The sequence below is a fragment of the Lasioglossum baleicum genome, chromosome 13, assembly GCF_051020765.1.
Source record: "Lasioglossum baleicum chromosome 13, iyLasBale1, whole genome shotgun sequence".
Classification (NCBI taxonomy): Eukaryota; Metazoa; Arthropoda; class Insecta; order Hymenoptera; family Halictidae; genus Lasioglossum; species Lasioglossum baleicum.
In genome coordinates, this window is record NC_134941.1 from 9,480,763 (window position 1) to 9,498,288 (window position 17,526).

At 47.1% G+C, this 17,526-nt stretch overlaps 1 protein-coding gene across 1 annotated transcript in view; it reads right to left on the reverse strand.

Moving 5' to 3' along the window:
* LOC143215260 (protein daughterless-like) overlaps positions 1–17,526 on the reverse strand; it is a 180,455-nt gene that overhangs the window by 154,699 nt on the left and 8,230 nt on the right. Inside the window, exon 3 of the mRNA XM_076437237.1 lies at positions 2,504–2,553. Coding sequence (XP_076293352.1) covers positions 2,504–2,553 — 50 coding nt within the window. The remainder of the gene's footprint in view (positions 1–2,503; positions 2,554–17,526) is intronic.

Sequence of the window (17,526 nt, forward strand, 5' to 3'; positions counted from 1 at the left end):
TATCGTGGAAAATTATTGTCGATTTGTATGTTCTAGTCTGGTCACGGATTCACATTTGTGGGTGTCATCAAGATTTTCTCGTAAAAAGAAACTCTTCGTAAAATCACCTTCCGCAGTTGGAATAACATGCCAACGTCCGATATATTTTCGATGAGTCACACGAAGATTAATACGTTATCTAAGTTTCGTCAGTAAATATTACAGCACTTCATCATAAATGAAAGATTACCATCATCGGACAAAGAAGATTCCGGAAATTTGCATGACTCGCATAATAGGCGCTTCTAAATAATTCACTTCGAAAACACCTTCTGAATGAACTACACTTTAATCTTCACAATTACAATTTTTCAGATGCTAATTATTATTTGCTATATTATTTTTACCACGCTTATACTAACTTGCCGTGTTCTTGTATGCGTCAAATGTTGTAATCGAATTTTAAACCCATTCCCATAGTCCATAGTTTGAATACACACTTGCTTCCGATGACAGTAAAAGTAGAAAATAAATATATAAAAAAAATTTTTTTAAAACGACCCTTATACAGTTAGGAGCAAAACTGATCACACATACTTTAAATCAGAAGAGTTTAGTAAATGACGTCTAAAAAGTATGTTGAAAAAATGCATTTGGTCGGAATTGTGAAAAACAATAGTAGAAATTGATTTTCAAGACTATTTTACCTGGGCTAATAACGAAAATTCAAAATATGTGTCTGGTCAACTGGTATAAATTATATACGCTCTGATAATTTCGTTGAAATTAGTTAATTGATTTGCGAATTATTAACGATCAAAAGTGGTAAAAATTGCAATTTTTCAAGATTCTCGGCCTTTTTACCACTTTTGATCGTTTATAATTTTATAACAGAAGAAATTTTGAACAATATGCTTAAAATTTTGGGGAAAAATATTATTAATCATTTAACTGGACTCGGTATTTAATGAAGAACCAGGAAAAAAGTTATTTTCTCCTTTTTAGTGCATTTTAATATAAGCGTGGTTTTTAAAAAGTTCTTTTTTATATATTTTATTTTTGTAAGATGTTTACAGGAGCATTCAGTAGTACAGCCCTTAAAAAAGAAGGCGGAGGTCGGCGAAAATAAAACTGAAACCACCCCCGCGCGAAGAAATATCCGCGCGACTTAAACGTACCAATTTAATCGGCCTTGAATAGCAAACGTAAGAGCATAATGGTCCTCCCGCATGTTTTACTAATTAGCGATCGTCACGGAGGTCGCGCGGAAGAAATTGATGGCCGACACGCCGTGGCAGAAGAAAATACGAGGGACTTTATCCGCGCTCCGCGAATAACTTTTCATCCGGGCTGGCTTAAACCACCCCATGGACCACCCCTCGTCCATCGTATTCCTTTGTTCCACATAATGTATATATTAGTATGTACCGGTCTCGGTGGTGTGCGTGTTCACAAGCACAGTGTTGCGTCGTGAACGTAGAGAGAGAACGTAAGTGATATTAAAGCTGCCGGTTGACGACGCTCAACCCTCGCCAAATTGGGTAATTCTTATTTCCGGGAGAAAAGGAACGCTTCACGGTCGAGATTAATCTCCCTCGCTTTCTCACACCCTCTCTCTCCCTCCTCGCCGCGGAGAAATGTCGTCTGGTGGATCGCGAGGAAATCGCGGACCGAAGAAGCGCCATCTTGGGCGGCTAATTGTGCACCCTCGGAATCCATATGACTCGAAAATGTTTCACAAACATCAATAATGAAAGTAAACAAAATTTTACAGGATTAAAAAAATGATGATAATTGTATGGTTGAAGTATGATCGACATACATGCGAGGTAATGAATATTGTAACGCGTGTTTAACGTAAAATTTAACGTCAATATATGTCTCGTTCTTGTTTGATCCTTCGTCATCGTGACGTCGCGTGTGTTTGCATTTAATGGCTCGTTAATTAACTGTGCTAATTCTGTCAAAAACGAAACTGCCCAAGCATCTCCTAAATTGCTTGTTCCATAAGTTTCCGCAACAGTTCAGCGTGTTTCCTTAATTATCTCAAAGGAGTACACCAGCTTGAAGTAGCCCCACGAGCTAAGAGAAAATTTTAAAAATCGCAGAGACTTGCGCGAGAGCCTAATATTTTTAAGGGATGGCGGATTTCACAGGGCTAGGGATGAGGAAGGGCACCGGTTGCTTTCCAAGCACGATGAGAACCGCTACGAAGAATATGACCCGGTCTAAAGTTTTCGGATTATCCGGGGGCGTGCGCGAGAGGGTGGGAAGGGAGGGAAGGAAGGGCGGAGTAACTTTTTCTCGGATAAATTTGCCTCCACGACTGCAATAATTATTACGCCGCTGTTTCTTACGTAATCCAGCTTTATCTGGAGATTCGAGTTGGTCGAGCCCTCTCCCCGGGGAGAAAATCCTAGACTCTCCTAACCCCCTCGACTCCCCCGAAGATCATCCCCCAGGAGGGAAAAAAGGACGAAAAACTGGCGGATCTTAGTGGGATAATTGGGAAAATGGTACTCACCATTCCGTTGTCCATCGTGGGGCCATACGGCGACTGGAATCCCGGCTTCTCTGCAACAGAAAAAACGGGCAAACATTGAAACAGAGCCGTCCCCGTTGAAATAAAGTTCCGCTAAACGTTAAAATAAATAAAGTTACGACAGTTCTTGGGCAACGAGCATCGTAAACCCGAGAGATCCTTGTTTTTTAGTGCGTTATTTGTCACAGGAAGTTAGGAAAATGGAACGGTTCGCCCCTGCTGTTCTTGAATCGCGGAATTATATTTTTCAGCGGCGAACTCTGTATTACACATTTCCCTCTCTCGCTGCTTGTTCGAGATTTTGACTTTCCATTGTTCGTAATCGGCGATCAAACGTTCGTTTTTTGAGTTCTCGCGTTATTTGTGGATCGTTGTACACGAATGTTCAGGAAAATCGTATATTTCAACTCGCGGGAAAAGCTACAAGCGCGACTGAAAATAACGAATGGACAACAATAAAATACTCGTTGGAATTGTCAAAAAGCGGGGAACCGCGGGTAGATATATACTTTTTGTATATTATTAAAACGGTATTTTCTCGCCCGCGAAATGCCTCGCAATGAAGCAGATAAAAATTCAACTACTATATAAAACGAACCCCCGAATGGAATAAACAAAAAAACTCACATCTTATTAAAAAATAAATCTTTTGAGCTGAAAATTTTTTCACGCGTTTGTCGAAGTAGCATTTTGAACGCAGTACAATTTTCAGAGATGTGTCCCAAGCCGTTTGATCATTAGAAATTCCTAAAGAATCGCATGGCGCAGGAGAAATTGAAACAGAAGAAAAGTAAATACGAAAGATTCCGACAATAAAATTCGGGTGTAAATCAGCGATTTCGAGGAAGTAAATAGAACGGGTTCGCGGCAACGTTAGCCCATGATCGCGGCATATTCTTCGGGCGAAAAATTGTGGGAGGGTAGAGAGTAGAAGGGTATCGCAAGAAGACGGTTCCGACGTGCACGCACGGCGCGGCGAGGCGCGCGAGTCGATGCAAAATTAATGTCGGGCATAAATTCGCGGCGCGTCTTTATAAATCAAAACCGCGATCGCGCTAAGAATCCGCGGGCCGCGCGTTTTCCGCGTTGCGGCTGCCACGCACGCGGAATAAACAACGAGATAAACATTACGCGGTTCCCCGTGCTCGGTGCGCTAGGAGGCTTCATCCGTTATTAATGCCCACCCCCGAGTACGTACGTGCACACGGCGAGACGGGAGAGAACCAGAGGGAAGAGAGGACGAGAGAGAGACAGAGAGAGAAGGAGCGAGTACGAAAGAGAGCGTAGAAGAGCGAGAGCAGGAGGAAAAGAGAGGAAGAAACTACGTGGGCCCGCGTCTTGCCAGCAATTTATGAGGATCGGCTGGATTTACTGGTTTCGAAAACCGCCGCGGAAGAATTCGGATTAACTTTAATTCGACGATATTTTATCGCCACCGACCGCTATTGTATCCCAGCCATCCCCGCGGCACCCCTCGCCGATCGACAATGAATTTCTTCCCCCGCGGGCAGGCTTCGGTCGGGTTTTCAATGAACGATCGCTTCCTGCTATTTACATTTATTTGTATTCGACGGCCGCGGCACCCGTTCCGTTCAACTGCGACGAGTGCGCGAATATTTATGCCAATAAAAATTTTTATTGCTTGATTTTCGGTCGCGGATAGGTATAGTGGTCGGGGGTTTTATTTTAACTAACTCGCTGATGAAAATCACCACGGCGAATGTATTCTTTGATGCGGACGAGCGTTTTAATCCTTTCCATATGGAGCGGGTTTATTGAAATTTCTTGCCTTTGTTAAGTACCCCATTTCAATCAATACCGGAGAACTAAAAAAAGGGGGAAACTAATTGTCAATTCAATGTGAGAATTTACACCAACTCGTGCCGCGATATAAGCAATCATTTAGCACGGAAAGAAGTTCGGAAATCAAAGGACTGCGGAAGGGTGAATTTTTGGATCACTGGATAAGTGTAACAGAGTTAGCAAATTAAAGCGAACAGTGCTGCGGTTTGACCAAAGAAGCCGAGAAGCAGAAAGGGCCGAGCTATACATACAGATAACCGCGAAAGGGCAGCCCAGGAGGAGTATATCACATTACGTAGGACGGATATATCCGTGCGTGGACGATAGGGCGAGTGTCCGACTACGACACGATCGGGCCGAGATAACTATGAATCCTAACAGTTTCGGCTTGCTCGTGACATGTTTGCCGAAGCGTGCAGCACCGAGTCTGCAATATCATGCATCAAAGGACAAGCTAAACCATGGTCCATCGTGTCATCCTCAGGACCGGTGCAAGCCAGCTCGACCGTTATGACGTAGTGTTGAGCACCGGGCAGCTTCGTGTCACGACTAGTTCGTCTTCCACGTTGGCTGCTGCCGGCGTCACCTCTATCGAGTACTGGCAACGATGAAGAATTACCACGGATGTGCCCCCACGAGATTCCGGAGCTGCTGCTAGCCTTGTACGATTGTTTTCCACGATAGAACGTTCGTACTCCAAGTGTTCACGGACTCCTGTGAATTGTAACTCTACACTCCGCATAGGGGTTACAACCGCGAAGACGTTGTCAGCCTGAAGAATAAATTTCTGATAGCGGCCCTCGTGTTTGAGACATTTTAATTGCGAATTTATACACGCTTTTGTGAACTTGTAAGATCATTCGTAGTTTTTTTTTGGAAAGTTAGGGGTGCTAACAACGGGGGTGTTGTTAGGGTGCTGAAGAATAAATTGCTGAAAGCGGACCTCGTGTTTGAGACATTGTAAATGCGAATACGTACACTTTTTTGAACTTGTAAGACCATTCGTAGTTTTTTTTTTGGAAAGTTAGGGGTGCTAACAACGGGGGTGTTGTTAGGGTGCTGAAGAATAAATTGCTGAAAGCGGACCTCGTGTTTGAGACATTGTAAATGCGAATACGTACACTTTTTTGAACTTGTAAGATCATTCGTAGTTTTTTTTTTTAAAGTTAGGGGTGCTAACAACGGGGGTGTTGTTAGGGTGCTGAAGAATAAATTGCTGAAAGCGGACCTCGTGTTTGAGACATTGTAAATGCGAATACGTACACTTTTCTGAACTTGTAAGATCATTCCTAACTTTTTTACAAAGTTAGGGGTGGTAACCATGAAGGCGTGTTGTTAGGGTGCTGAAGAAAGAATTGCTGACAGCTAAATCATAGCTTCACTAGCGGAGTTTCTTTTAAGATTTTGTTTCAGAAAATGTGTAGACCATGAAGAACCAAAAATTGTATTGAAGGGTCAAAGAATTGAAGAACCACTCATTTATGGGTTGACATTCCGAGCGCTAATTGATCGAGATTTTGAGGCTCTTAACTGGACGACTGGTCAAATTCAGCGAGCATTTGTAGGACAGTCTGTTCGGTTTGTTCATCCGTGCTAAACAAATCGATGCTACTTTCGGTTCGTACAAGGTAACAGGACCGCAGAAAGGGTGCTATAATTTCAGGTAATTCTAATTCGATGGTGTCGCGCTGATATACGACGCCGTACCGGGGCTGACCACGAAATCGCGGTCGTGTCTCGCGCGGTGAAAATCGCCGTTCGCAGCGCGCGCCGAGCCGCGCGGTTTTCGAGGTTGTGTCGCGCGCGTTCCGCGAGCTGTAATGCCGAATTGATGCCTGCCCGAAATCCGTGTAGATGGTATCGTGGCGGCCAGCAGCCGGCTGTATCGCGTAATTCGACGCTGGAGCTCGATTTCCCTCTTTCTCGACCCATATCCACCGATTCCCCAGGTGGAAGTACATAAAAAAACACCCCGCCGCTATCGAGAATCTTCCAGTTAACTCTTCAAGACTACTGGGTCACTTTAAACCCGTATCAAAATTTTTTGTAGGCTTACAAAGCTTGATTTTCCTAGCTAAAATAATGCAAAGGGTTAAATATAACTTAAAAATCCTATAAAATCTGCATGAACACATCGTTTCATCAAATTAATCGTCCCAAAATGCCAGTCAGGCGAATACAAACAGAATCTCCTTTCGAAGATCACCCCCACCACAGTTCACAACCACCCCCTCAACTTCCGTTCGATACCCGAACCGATCAATTATTTTTTCCTCCGAAAGATAGAGAGTTTCATCATCCGTATGTGGGTGAAGCGGCGTGGCAGTGGACGCGTCGGTTAAAAAAAAAACAGAAAAAAAGGAGAGCATCACCAGGCATCGTTATTATTCTCAATGAATTTTGGAAAGCGCCGGGATTCGCGAAATCAATCGCCGGAAAGGGGATTCCGCGAATCGATTAAACCGTGCCGACACCGTTCCGCGGATTCGCCGCGGCGACGCGGAAAAAAAGGAACGCGGGGGTGGGAGACGAGGGCAGGGGAGGAAGAGTGGGGAGGAGGTGCGGGCGGAGGGAAGAGGAGGGAAAATATCGTGGAATATTACGCGCAGCGAGAACGCCAGACACTTTCAGCGTTGACGATCTCGTAAAAAAGCGCGTGGAACGCGAACCGTTGAAAAACAAGAGGCCGGGCATAAAAAACAAAATGGACGGAGGGAGGAGGACGGAAAACTGCCACGACCTATCTGCATTTCGCGGTCCCAGAGCGCGCAAAAAAAAAATTCACCGACCGAAAGAGTTCCCCGTGCGCTCTCGTCGTGCGCCACCCCCGCGCCCGCCGAGTGGCTGACTTATCGTATCAACCCCCAACCCTTCACCCGCGAGATCCACCATTAACCCTTTCTGACCGGAATTTTTCCCCTAAAAGGGAACAGGAATTCCGCTGCGGATCCGTTGCGCATTCGACCCTTCGCGGCCCGAGAATGTTCAGCCCTTAACTGGTCGGTTTACGATGCAGTTTATCTTTTTGGATAGCCCTTTAACGGCTTCTTCGAAACTGAAGGTCCAGGCTAATTTGATTTGTTTGGAGGATGCTCGTGATCATACTGGAATTTTCTGTAATGCAGACTCGACTGTGTTATTGTTTAATACTCTCTTCTGCTCGCCACGTTTTAAGATCAATTGACACTGTCTGGTTAGAAAGATTCTCTAACATTTTCTGAAATACTGAAATGTAAATATTATACAAAAACTGAAACTTGAAAAATACTAAAATAGGCTTTATAAGAGAAGTTAAAAGCGAAAGTGAATTGTGAAAGCGTAAAATGTTACTGTAATATTGCCCAAGGGCCAAGGTGTTCCGGGTAAGAAAGCCAAAGTCTGCGAGAGACGCGAGAAATGCATGGTTGCAGAAGCCGAGAGTCTGCATGTTGAAAATTCGGGTGTTAAAATACAGGATCACACGCTCGGTCGAACGTCCTTAATGCAGGACCGGGATTGGATGACCGCTCGCCTGTAGCTTGACCCAGGATTCCTGTGTGTCCAGTTCGTCCCCGGAGGATTTTTCCCCCTTTTTTCGAAAAATGATCGCACGCCTGATCCGCGTGGGTACCTTGCAGGAGTTCGTGAAATTTAGACCGACCGATCCGTCTCGTTCCCATATGCGCGCCGAATTTGCCGAATTTCGATCGAGTTACAAAGATTCGGGATAAAAAATTCTGACGTTGCTACACTCCGCTCCGATAACACCGACATAACCATAACCGACCATATTACGAAAGAATGAGTCACAAATTGTCACCTTAAAGGGCCGCCTCAATTTTATGAACGTTATTACCACCCCCCAAAAATCATACAAAATAAATTTGACATAATAATATATGATATAAATAAGATAATAAGGAAATATAATTATCCCCCTGTCCATGAGCCGTTACAGAGGAGCATTAACGAGCCAATAAGGGGGGACACGCAGCATCCGATCGCGGCGGATTCTCATTTTCCGAAGAGGCGCGGGATAAAACAAAAGCAAACGAAGACGCGCGGTAATCTGCATGTAGTTATAAAAGGAACGGAACGCCACTGGATCCGGGGCCGTAAAAAATACAATTAATCCGCGACAAGCTAATAATTCGTCGGGCTATCTGACCGAGGATCGAGTTCCTAACGCGACGCATCACCACCTGCCGAGAGAACGATTAAATCGAGCCTCGAACATAAACGAACGGGGCGAAGACGAAAAATCCGTGGAACGAGCCGCGACAAAGGCGAGGCAGCCCTGTAAAACGGCGAAAGAAATAATGGAACACCTGCCTGGAAAGGCTTAATTCGATTATCTCCCCCGGAGGATTATTTTTTACGCCGCGCAATAATAAATCTTAATAGTCGACCTTTCACGATCGCCGCGGAACGGTTGGAAACGTCGGACATCTTCGCGAAACAGGTACACACACACACACAGAAATAATTTTGCAAGACCACTGGTGCAAGAACACATTTGTTGATAATGATTTTTAATGAACCTTTTACTTCCGACATTTTTCAGATTGAAATCTGAAACTTATCCAAACGAATGAGACTTGTTTGACGAAAACAGTGTGTTCTGGAAAGAGGTGCGTGGAGAGAAGCAAAAAGAGAGAGAGGTTCAGCTGCGAATTCGTCCAGAAAAATGGTAAGAAGGACGTATTCCGTTGTCCCGGAGGGCCCGCGAACAATTAAACGGGTACAAAACGTGTCTGCTCGAAGATATCGGTTTTCCTGCCGACAACTTTTTTTCCGGACGGTGCTCCGATATTTTTGCGGGACACCCGATACGTGGACCGCCGGCGTGCAAGGCCCACGCACCCCAACGAGCCATTTTCTATGGGAGAATTCGCGTGTGTACCGTCGTGCCGGTGCACGGTGCCACGCGACCCAAAAGGGTGTACCGTGCGCGCAGGTAAGACCGAGAGAGAGCCAGACAGAGAAACGATGAACGGGGAAAGAGGACAAACGAAACTCACAGCCCGACAGAGAATAGCGAAAGGAAGGGGGACGGGGCGGGTTTGCCACCCCTGGGGCCCTCGACCCCAACGGTAGAGGGGAGACGCACACCTATACACCGAGGGAGGAAGAATAGAGGGCCAGGAGAAAGACGAAAAAAATGTGGAAAAGAACTCAGGTAGCCAATGGTGCTCAACCGTGCCCTTACGTGCACCGACTCGCTCCGCGGTCGATATTTCTCGAATCGACTCCGCCAATTCGATACGTTTCTGCAAAATTTCGATATCCTAACCATTCGCTTGCCACTTGGGTTGCAGAATTTCATTTTATCTATTGTGCGAGTTTTGCTCGAATTATTTGTTACTTTGTAGAGGATGAGGTAGTAATTCTGAATCAACCTGTATGTGGATTGAAGGTTTAGACACCTGGACAGCTAATGAAGAAGGTATACTTCGTGGTTACGACACTGTTGCTTCAGCTACTGTGTATTTGAATTGTTGAAGATAGTATCCGAGTTTATATTGACTTCATCGCAACGACGCCTATTTAAACATTATATTTTATAATATTATAATAAAATTTAAACACCTTGAACATGTAAAAGTGTTCCCCCTCTCGTTCCTGATAAAATGGTTCTGGTTGCCAAGAATGTTGAGAAAATCAAGAGATTTGAATGAAAATAATGGTGTTCCGAAACTCTTCGGCCACCCGTTGTATAGGAGTATCGGGCCATCTCCAGGGCCTCGAAAGCTTGCCCTCGCCAGGACACAGTGGAACCAACGGACTGAGAATAATCGGAAGAACGTGTACAGTACACTTCCAGATATAATATCCCACCTTGTCGGACACTGGCAGGGTTCGCCGGGGCCCGAAACCGCAGGGCATTATATGTGTATCGGATCCGTGAGTCCCACGACCACGGTCGTCGTCAGAGAGGAACGAAGTCGCCACGCGACTTCTTTACTTCTTCCCGGACCGACTTATCTCTGGTCTTGAGGTTTCCTTAGTGTCCTGTGTTCAGTTTTTACTGGATGTCTTCGTCTACAAGCGTGCGCGCGTCCCCGTGCATGTAAAACCTCCACCGGGCCGTGTAGAACCCGACCAGAACGGTATTCCCGTGTGTAGAAACCGTCCTGATAGTCTTTATTGGACGGGTCGCGTCTATATGCAGCGGACCCTTTCGTTGCGAATAGTCTTTTTAAAAGGTTATTTCTGCGCGCTGGAATCCTTCGGCCATACGTTATGCTGACCGCAAGGACATTTGTCGTGGCAAACACATCCGATGAGTATAGTCCCCAACAAAAGGACACGTTGTCCGTAGGATTCCTCCACGCGGTATACAGAGTCGATGGAGACTATTCTCGGTATTCCAAACTGGCAGACGGAAATAAGACTGATCGAACCATTTATGATTACTTCGGGAAGTTCCAGGCTGCGCTAGAAGAGGCTTTGTTCTGACTCCTCTATCTTTGGCTGCTAGATAGTCTTTGTTGGGAGACTTTCGCGGCTTGGCAATTATAAATTCTCTAGAATTTTCTTCAGGAATTCAGAGGACTCTGATGGTCCAATCGGTGTCGGATATTTTCTTGGCGAATTTTCCTAGGACGATTGAATACCCAAACTGAGGAAAACAGTCGAACAAATTTTCTCAGCGAAACTGGTTAAGTCAAGACTGACCGAGTTAAGACTTCTGTAACTCGGAGAAGCGACAGATCGAACAACAGCTTCTTTCTCGCGGTAACTCGAACAAAACGATCATCGAAACACTCAGTAACAGAGTGTCTTTGTCGCAACACGACTTCGCTGCTAAGGACTCGTTGTTAGAAGGCAATTTATAGCTAGGAGACTGTGTCGGCCGGCCTGAGACCTCAGCCTCGCAGAAATTCAAGGAATCCGAGCTAGCGATCGAGCTTGAACGTGTCCCTCGGACCCGGTCAGCCACAAATTTCTACCGATACGGTGCAGCTGAAGCCAGGATGATACCCAGATCGAGCGGCCGCGGGGACAGCGCCAGGACGCGTTCGTTCGGAGTCTGGTGCAAAAGAGAGGAGCAAACATCCCGGAACCGTTACTTTCTGGAACGGAAAGGTAGCAAGAGAGGCACATAAAAATTCCCCGGTGAAAAGAACACCGGTCTGGGCCGGGACTTGTGTGTGCCAACAAACCAGTCAAATCGACCTAGCCCACGTAGAGAGGAGAGCTGAAAAATTCAGCGAGAGCAGCGCCGCTGGCTTATGTGTTGCCGAGAGACGAGGAGAACGAGATGGAGAGAGAAGGAGACGGAGAGAGCTGGATGAAAGAGAGTGGAAGAGGAAGACGGAGAGGCAAAAAGAGACCGAAGAGAGAAGGGAGGAAAGGGAGAGGATCGTCCGTTGCGGCGTTTGGGAGTAAACGGTACGGCGAAGGTGTATTTTGTGGAGGAGAAGGCTGACTGCCACGCGACCATGGGGCCCGATGGTGGGGACGTCGTGGTGCCAAGGGGCCCCGCGGGACCGAGAGGGCTACAGCTCGGCAAAAGGGACCGGAGTCGACGCTGAAGGGACGCGGTAAGGGGAGAGGGGGGCACGGCAACAGCAGCGGCAGCTGTCGCTGTCAGTGCCCCCCTTCGTGTTACCCTAGAAGGGGCCCATCGGAGAACAGTGGCGCAGACTGCGGTGGATCCAGTGGCTCTCAACGTGACTCGCGGATTATCCCCGACATGGTACTCTTCAGACTTTAAAGTATCGCGATTCTGTCTGAGAATTTTGAAGAAACTTACTAAAAATGGTTATAGGTACATACAACAGTCAATTAACAAGTTGTACCTCCCCTCTAATTTGCGGTTTGAGAGAGGTACGTCCCTGTATACGTAGAGGTAGAATTAATACAAAAAAAGAATTCATTTAGATCTTGTACGATTTTATTACAACTTAGATGATGTAATTAAGCCAACCATTTCACACAATAACTTTTTTAGGGTTTTAATAATTATAGAATAAAAGGTCAAGTCGCTTGACCGTGGTTTAGTGTGAAGACTCTATCGATTCCACGAGGCTAACGAGACGAATTCTTGCCACGGAGACCCGGAGGACCAATCGAAAAGCGGACGAATGCTCGACTGATTGCGGAGAACGATCCGGAATGTTCTTGAAATGGATTATCTGTCCCGGGTATCTTCCCTCGCTCGTCTCCTTTGGACGCTGTCCAACTCGCACGAAGAGGAGAGACCGGGGATAGACTCTCGAAATTTAGGTGATCGACCAGGGCTACTGCTAACTCCGCTGCGGATCGTATGGGTTCGGCTTGGTGGTTTTTACTGGTTTTCAAGCGGAGACAGTAAACGAAGATAAATTCTTGGTATGTAATAGGTATTAATTCGCGAAACGAAGACTTCGGAAAATATTTCCAATATTTACTTGGGAAAGTTAGACAGTTAATGGTGACTATAATGTTAACCTGATTTCTGGCGAGGGGATTTTATACATTTATAACAAAAATATATCGGGCAATTTTTTCGCATTTTTGATATCATTATTTTCTTTATATATATGACAAGTTCTATGCATTTACTTTCATCGTTGATGAAAATATTTTCCAGATTGAAAATACGAATAAATGACAGACACTTGACGAGTTCGGACGAACAATTTCAACCAGGTAAATCAGAACGGCCCGATCAAGTATCGCAGAATGAACCGTGTTTCCTTAATTAGCCGATGGGAACGCAGACGCAGAAGAAATCGTTGTGTTGCAATCGGGGCCCAAGAAATTCGTGCGGATCGGGCCCGGGTAAAGGCGAACAGGTCGACGATGATTCTGGGGACCGGTGAAAACGGGCGAGAGCGCCGCGTAAAATCGCTTCGGGAAAAAACGGTCGCAAAGGTGTGCACGGGTACAAACGAGTACGGGTACGAGTGCGCGCGAGCGCACGCTCGCTAGCTCGTGCCTTGTCGGTGGCACGTGGCGTACACGTGCTCCGGTTTCCCGCCTTCCTCTCCTCACCTCTCATTCTCTCTCTCTCTCTCTCTTCCTCTCGCTCTCTACCTCTGTCTGGTCGCTTTTGCACGGAGTTAACGCGCGTTTTCATTCACAGGTTCACACGAACCACATCGCTGAAGCAGGAGGACCACCTTGGCAGAGCCAAGATATGAGGAGGAGAAGAGAATCTTGCTGATCGCCTCGGGGATGCGTTCAACAGGTGAGAGCCAGCCGCCATTTTCACCTCCACGTTCCAGCCGCACGCGTTCTCACGCGGCGAGCTCCTCGTTTCCACGAAAATTGGAACGGGCTCACTGAGAACCTTTTCTGATCGCTTTTTGGATCAGTGATATTCAGATTAACCCCTTCGACCCTGTCGACACACATACGTCCCAGGGAATTTTCGTGCTCGTCTGTGGAACAATATGTGCCGATAAACAAACATTTTACCACGATAACAGCAAAGATCCGCAGTCTATTGGTAAATGGATCCACTTCAAGGGTCAGCACTCTGAAAACTAAAAGCACCCCGCAGACACTTTCAATCTCGGCCGAGACCACAAAAAGCAGCGGCCATGGCAATTTTCCCAAAAACTCGGGTAAAAATCCACTCGCCGAATCGTCGGCAAAGTATAGAGGTCCGTCGACGGAGGATCGAGAGTCTAGAAGCCGGAGGATCTATGTCAGAGCGAAATTACAGGGCAGAAGTTCGACGATCGGCGGTGACCCGGGGGATCTCTGGGTCCAATTAGAATCAAGATTCCTCGGAGATTCCTTTTGCTCGGTTTGCGGGCCATTGAACGTCGGAAGGTGACGCTGACCGAGGACAGTGGCACCTGCCAAAAAATCAGAGCCCCCTTTTCGGCTGGCGCCAGGAGAGCCGAATGCACATTTGTCGAGAGACCCGGTGTATGCGCGCGCGCGCGCGAGCGAGCGAGCGAGCGAGCGACCGTACGCGTGTCTCTCTTATACACACAGGCTTATTCAGTTGTGTTACACCGTGTGTACACGTGGGCCCAGACAGTTCACGAAATCTGGCCAGATGTCTATTACAAACGTGGTGCAGGTCGGCACAAACACACCAGACCCACCAGCAGCGGAGCGCGCTCTCTTGCACTTTGCGTGCACTTCGCGCACCACCGTGAATATGCACACGCCTGTGTACATGCATGTGTGCACACCGAAACAGCTTTCCGGCGGATTCGCCGGTGCTTGTTGCTCTCGTACAGGTGGCGATCACTCTTCCTGGCCGGTTCTTATCGGGCCGCGATCGACCTTTTCGTCTCTGTGAACCGGCACCGACCACCGCAGCCTCGAGACGGGTTTCTTTCGATCCTTTTGGAAAGGGAGATTTATTTTCGGAGACCACGAGAAATTGTACTCGCTGGTGGCTACACGCTCCAATCGTTGCAGGTGGTTCCTGCGTTTAGGGCGCAACGGCGCACGGTCGCTTAACAGCTAATTAATGGAACCAGGTTTTTTTGAGGATTTTCAGGAATGTTCCAGAATGTTTTCATGTCCTTTCAGACGATTGATCTTATGACGTTATTGTCGTTTTTAATGGATCTATGACGAAAATGAGCAAGTACAATTTAATGCTGTAAACAGAGATTAGAAGAATCTAAAAATACCAATGTGCAAGTTCAACCTGATTAGAATAAGTAAAGGGAGAATGACATTTCTATTTGGCTCCCTTTTCGTACAGACTAATAATCGTTTGTGTCGTAATGGTATAAATATATTGAAGAGCTGACGGCTTTTGACTACTGAAAGAAAAACGAATGAACGATTGAATTATGGAGGAGATCAAAGGCGACAGTAAAAGTTTGCATCGAGTATGGAGAAGGGAAGTTGAGAACAGCGATGCCTGCGCCAATGGAGCAAGGGGATACCAGGATATGGTACCTAGTAGGGTGGTGCTTTCAGTCAGACTGCTAAGAGACTCTCTAGGACGATGGATGCTCGTCTTTCCGGAGGACGGGAAGACATTCTTGAGCAGGGAATACTTGTAACCCCTGATACCGCACCCTACTTCTCGTGCGACGGACATTTTCCGTAAAAATATAAGGCACGCTTCCTCAAATTCTACACAGAAAACCCAACCGAATAGACATAACAGTACACTGTACAAAAGAACAATCGGATATCCGAATTTGATACAAGAAACAGTGGAAAGCATCGTAAAAATAATAATGTAAACTCTTTGTTCCACATCACACAACGTCCAGCAGCACGTTCGCCAATTCAATCCAGAAATCCCTAGATCTCCGTACAAATTTGGAACATCCTGTAGACTGGAAAGACGACTTGTGGTGTTCGATTCCGAAACGCGAAACATCCGTTTCAGATTCATCAGAGAATGAGACATAACGCGAAATGAGGATGATCCAGCACGTCTCCTACTCTAACCAAAAAATGCCCAATCCCCGTACCAATCTGAATCATCCTGTAGACCGGAGGTTGCTTCTGGAGCTTGAAATCGCGTCGCCCGCTCGGATGATCGCGGCGAATGCAGAATCATCGAGAATCTTTTTTATCGGTCCAAGCCCCTTTCAGTAACCCAGTTCTCGCGCCGGCTAATGGACTTTTGCTCTTCCTCGCGGAGCATCGCGAATTTACCGGGGACCAGTTCGAACCCGCGATGGAAAGAGACACGGAGAGAGAGTACGCGAAGAGAGGAAGACGCCGGAGACAACACTTCGGAGAGCATGAGGATAAAGAGAAACGGAGACCGATGGTCGGGATGCAGAACGGAGAGGGGAAGGAACCGGAGAGGAGAGTTTCAGGACGACGACGACGACGACGACGACGACGGCGACGACGGTGTTTCACGGTGTGGCAAATTCATATCGACCATAACGGGAGCGAGGCGAATGGCGGGCCGCGTTCGGTAACGAGGGACTTGCATTAGTCAGGAATTCGAGTCGCAGCGTGCGCTAGCCCGTTTCGCGAACTTCCCCCCACCCCCTACCGCCCCCTTTCAGCCCTTGCTCGACGACCAACTGGATCTAGAGTTCGCAAAGCGAACCTACACACGGAGCCCGGAAATTCGCGGGCGAGCCGAATTCGTCAGACGAGTTTTTACTTCCAGGTGAAATGATTTGCGACGAAAGGGCTAATGTTGTTGGGGAAATAAGATTCGACTATTGGAGCAATTTTCTGTGACTAAATTTTGGTGGGTAATATTTTTGAATTTGACGGGGATACTAGATTTCGGCTTTTGCGATTACCGTCGTTATTTTGCCAATCGGTTACGCCGACAATTAACTCGCAAGAGATTGATTCGCCCTCCAGGACGACCAATTTCGTCCAGACTGTGTCCACAGTTCTTACCCAGTCGAACCGATTCGGTATTGAGTAAAACATCACCGAAGGCCGCTCCTGAAAGCGTTTAACTCTCTACAACGCCCCACAAAAGTAAGCACAGACTCGCAACAAGATTTACTGCGGAGAACACGCGGCTCCGGGCAAAAAATTACAACTCCGTATCAAGCGTCGTCCCACTCCGCGCCGAGGAGCGAGAGACAAAGCGAATGAGAAAGAGAAGGAGAGCTAGAGTGAGGAAGAGAGAGCGAGATAAAAAGAAAAAGAGAACGAGCGGGGACGCGTGTTCCATAATCCACCGCAAAATCGAACGCTACCGCTCGGTAGCCTGCTCATTAACCATTTTATCGGGTGGATTTTTGCTGGTGGGACTCCGGAGGCAAGAAATCGACGGGACCGACGTGCCCACCATCGCCGACAATGCTCAACTGACGGAATCGCAAAAAGCGGATCGCGTGTGTGCTCGTTGTGTTCCCGCGACGCAATAGCCAGGCGGACGATTCCGATCGAAAAAATCGCGGTGAATTGAAAACTCGACCGAGAAACGATTACGAATTTTTCGCCGGCCGATACGGCGAATAATAAAGGCTACGGGAAGATAACACGAGGCGGCGATCATCGCCGCGCGTGACCCCTATCGCGACACCGAACAGTGCAACGCGTTGCAACGCGTGCGTTTCCCGATCCGCCACGGTAAAAAAAGGGAGAGAGAGAGAGAGAGAGAGAGAAGACAGTAACAGAGAGATGAAGAGAGACTAGCCGGTCTGAAGCCGAGGCGTTCGTGTTGCAGGGACGAGGAGGGAACGATCATGATTGGGAGAACGCGTGCACGGTGGGAGGATGATGCTCGTCAGAGGAGAAAGGGATTCGGGGCTAGGGCGCAAGGGGGATGAGGGGTCGAGGCCGAGAGGGGTGCAGAAGCAGATGCTCATCGGGCCCCT